General features: G+C 51.4%; 1 protein-coding gene across 1 annotated transcript in view; it reads left to right on the top strand.

Annotated features, from left to right (window-relative positions):
• LOC306914528 (SLIT-ROBO Rho GTPase-activating protein 3-like) overlaps positions 1 to 2,771 on the top strand; it is a 153,766-nt gene that overhangs the window by 30,448 nt on the left and 120,547 nt on the right. Inside the window, exon 2 of the mRNA XM_079491598.1 lies at positions 1,552 to 1,747. Within this exon, the coding sequence (XP_079347724.1) occupies positions 1,552 to 1,747 (196 nt within the window). The remainder of the gene's footprint in view (positions 1 to 1,551; positions 1,748 to 2,771) is intronic.

The raw sequence follows: 2,771 nt of genomic DNA, 5'->3' as shown, positions 1-2,771 counted from the left end.
TTAAAACATTAGTAGTTGCAGACAGTACTGTATATAGCAGCGGTTTTCAAACTTCTTCATGTCGAGGAAAAGCTGGATTTTGCGCGATGGCAGTCTCTCAGTCAAATCTGGTCACATATGGATTGGCATTGGTTGGACAATGGCTGTTTGGGGTGGGGTTTAGTGAAGGGCTAATGGCTGTTTGGGGTGTGATTTAGTGAAGGGCTAATGGCTGTTTGGGGGGTGGTTTAGTGAAGGGCTAATGGCTGTTTGGGGGGTGGTTTAGTGAAGGGGCTAATGGCTGTTTGGGGGGTGGTTTAGTGAAGGGGCTAATGGCTGTTTGGGGTGGGGTTAAGTGAAGGGGCTAATGGCTGTTTGGGGGGTGGTTTAGTGAAGGGCTAATGGCTGTTTGGGGTGTGGTTTAGTGAAGGGCTAATGGCTGTTTGGGGGGTGGTTTAGTGAAGGGCTAATGGCTGTTTGGGGGGTGGTTTAGTGAAGGGCTAATGGCTGTTTGGGGTGGGGTTTAGTGAAGGGCTAATGGCTGTTTGGGGTGTGGTTTAGTGAAGGGGCTAATGGCTGTTTGGGGGGTGGTTTAGTGAAGGGCTAATGGCTGTTTGGGGGGTGGTTTAGTGAAGGGGCTAATGGCTGTTTGGGGGGTGGTTTAGTGAAGGGCTAATGGCTGTTTGGGGGGTGGTTTAGTGAAGGGGCTAATGGCTGTTTGGGGGGTGGTTTAGTGAAGGGCTAATGGCTGTTTGGGGGGTGGTTTAGTGAAGGGGCTAATGGCTGTTTGGGGTGGGGTTAAGTGAAGGGGCTAATGGCTGTTTGGGGGGTGGTTTAGTGAAGGGCTAATGGCTGTTTGGGGTGTGGTTTAGTGAATGGCTAATGGCTGTTTGGGGTGTGGTTTAGTGAAGGGCTAATGGCTGTTTGGGGTGGGGTTTAGTGAAGGGCTAATGGCTGTTTGGGGTGGGGTTTAGTGAAGGGCTAATGGCTGTTTGGGGTGGGGTTTAGTGAAGGGCTAATGGCTGTTTGGGGTGGGGTTTAGTGAAGGGCTAATGGCTGTTTGGGGTGGGGTTTAGTGAAGGGCTAATGGCTGTTTGGGGTGTGGTTTAGTGAAGGGCTAATGGCTGTTTGGGGTGTGGTTTAGTGAAGGGCTAATGGCTGTTTGGGGTGTGGTTTAGTGAAGGGCTAATGGCTGTTTGGGGTGGGGTTTAGTGAAGGGCTAATGGCTGTTTGGGGTGGGGTTTAGTGAAGGGCTAATGGCTGTTTGGGGTGTGGTTTAGTGAATGGCTAATGGCTGTTTGGGGTGTGGTTTAGTGAAGGGCTAATGGCTGTTTGGGGTGGGGTTTAGTGAAGGGCTAATGGCTGTTTGGGGTGGGGTTTAGTGAAGGGGCTAATGGCTGTTTGGGGTGTGGTTTAGTGAAGGGGCTAATGGTGGTTTGGGGTGTGGTTTAGTGAAGGGGCTAATGGTGGTTTGGGGTGTGGTTTAGTGAAGGGGCTAATGGCTGTGCCCTCTTGGTTTGGGGGGTGTTTTAGTGACGGGGCTAATCTGGCTGTGCCCTCTTTGTTCTGCAGAGATCCGCAACCAGCTGGTGGAGCAGTTCCGCTGCCTGGAGCAGCAGTCGGAGTCTCGGCTGCAGCTGCTGCAGGACCTGCAGGAGTTCTTCAGGAGGAAGGCGGAGCTGCAGCTGGACTACTCCAGAGGTCTGGACAAGCTGGCCGAGAGGTACTCTGCCAAGATACGCACGTCCAGAGAGCACCAGACCTTCAAGTGAGTCACGCGCACACATGCACGCACGCACGCACGCACACACACACATTTAACAGCTTTATTTGCATTCAAAATTCACAAGAAATTCTTGAACACAAACAATAGTGGATGCGCAAACTTGGAAAACTCTACAACAAGTGCTTCAGGATACAGATCAGGGGTACAGGAAACGCACACACACACACACACACACACACACACACACACAGTTTTACTTTAACGATTTAGCTAAATGCGCGAGGGAGCGAGCTCTATGAGAAGTTTCACTTTTACCGAGGCTTTTGCGATGCGCAATTGGCTTTAATTGGTTACAGCTGTTATTGAATCAATCAAGTAATCAACTATTTTCAGTATAGGCTACGCTACGTGCTGTAGGCTCTACTCCTCTGCTAGCATCGGGGGACCACAGGACAGCTGTAGGTCCGTCTGTGTGCAGCTGGTGCTGGTCAAAATATTCTCCTTGTCTTCCACACTTTTTATAGTTCCATAACTTCCACACCAGAGTGACTCGGAGTAGAGTCGCTGCTTCTTCGCCTGGAATGGAGCCAGCTTAGGTGGTTCGGGCTTCTGGTTAGGATGCCTCTCGGGCGTCTCCCTAGGGAGGTCCTCGAGGCACGTCCCACTGGGAGGAGAGCCCGGGGCAGACCAAGGCGCAGTTGGAGGAATCACATCGACTCACTGGCCTTGGAACACCTCGGGATCCCCCAGGAGGAAGTCACTAATGTTGCTCTGGAGAGGGAAGTCTGGAGCTCTCTGGTGGAGCTGTTGCCCCCGCGACCCGACTACGGATAAGCGGTTGAAGATGGATGGATAAATGAACTTCCATTGTAACGATTGCACCATTTCAACTAATTCATTAGTATCTTGTGTTGCCACCCTTTAGTTTGTCGTGCTTGTGATCCGCGAATGCATTGACTGTCAGCAGTGCTCAGGAAAAGCAAAACTTGTACTCCCCCTTCCACCACCCATTTTCATTTTCGGGAAGATTCCTCGCACCACCAGAGGGGTCATACCGTACCGTACC

Source organism: Electrona antarctica (assembly GCF_951216825.1).
Source record: "Electrona antarctica genome assembly, chromosome: 21".
Taxonomy (NCBI): Eukaryota; Metazoa; Chordata; class Actinopteri; order Myctophiformes; family Myctophidae; genus Electrona; species Electrona antarctica.
Note: the sequence above shows the minus strand (reverse complement) of the source record. Positions and strands in the feature narration are given on the sequence as shown.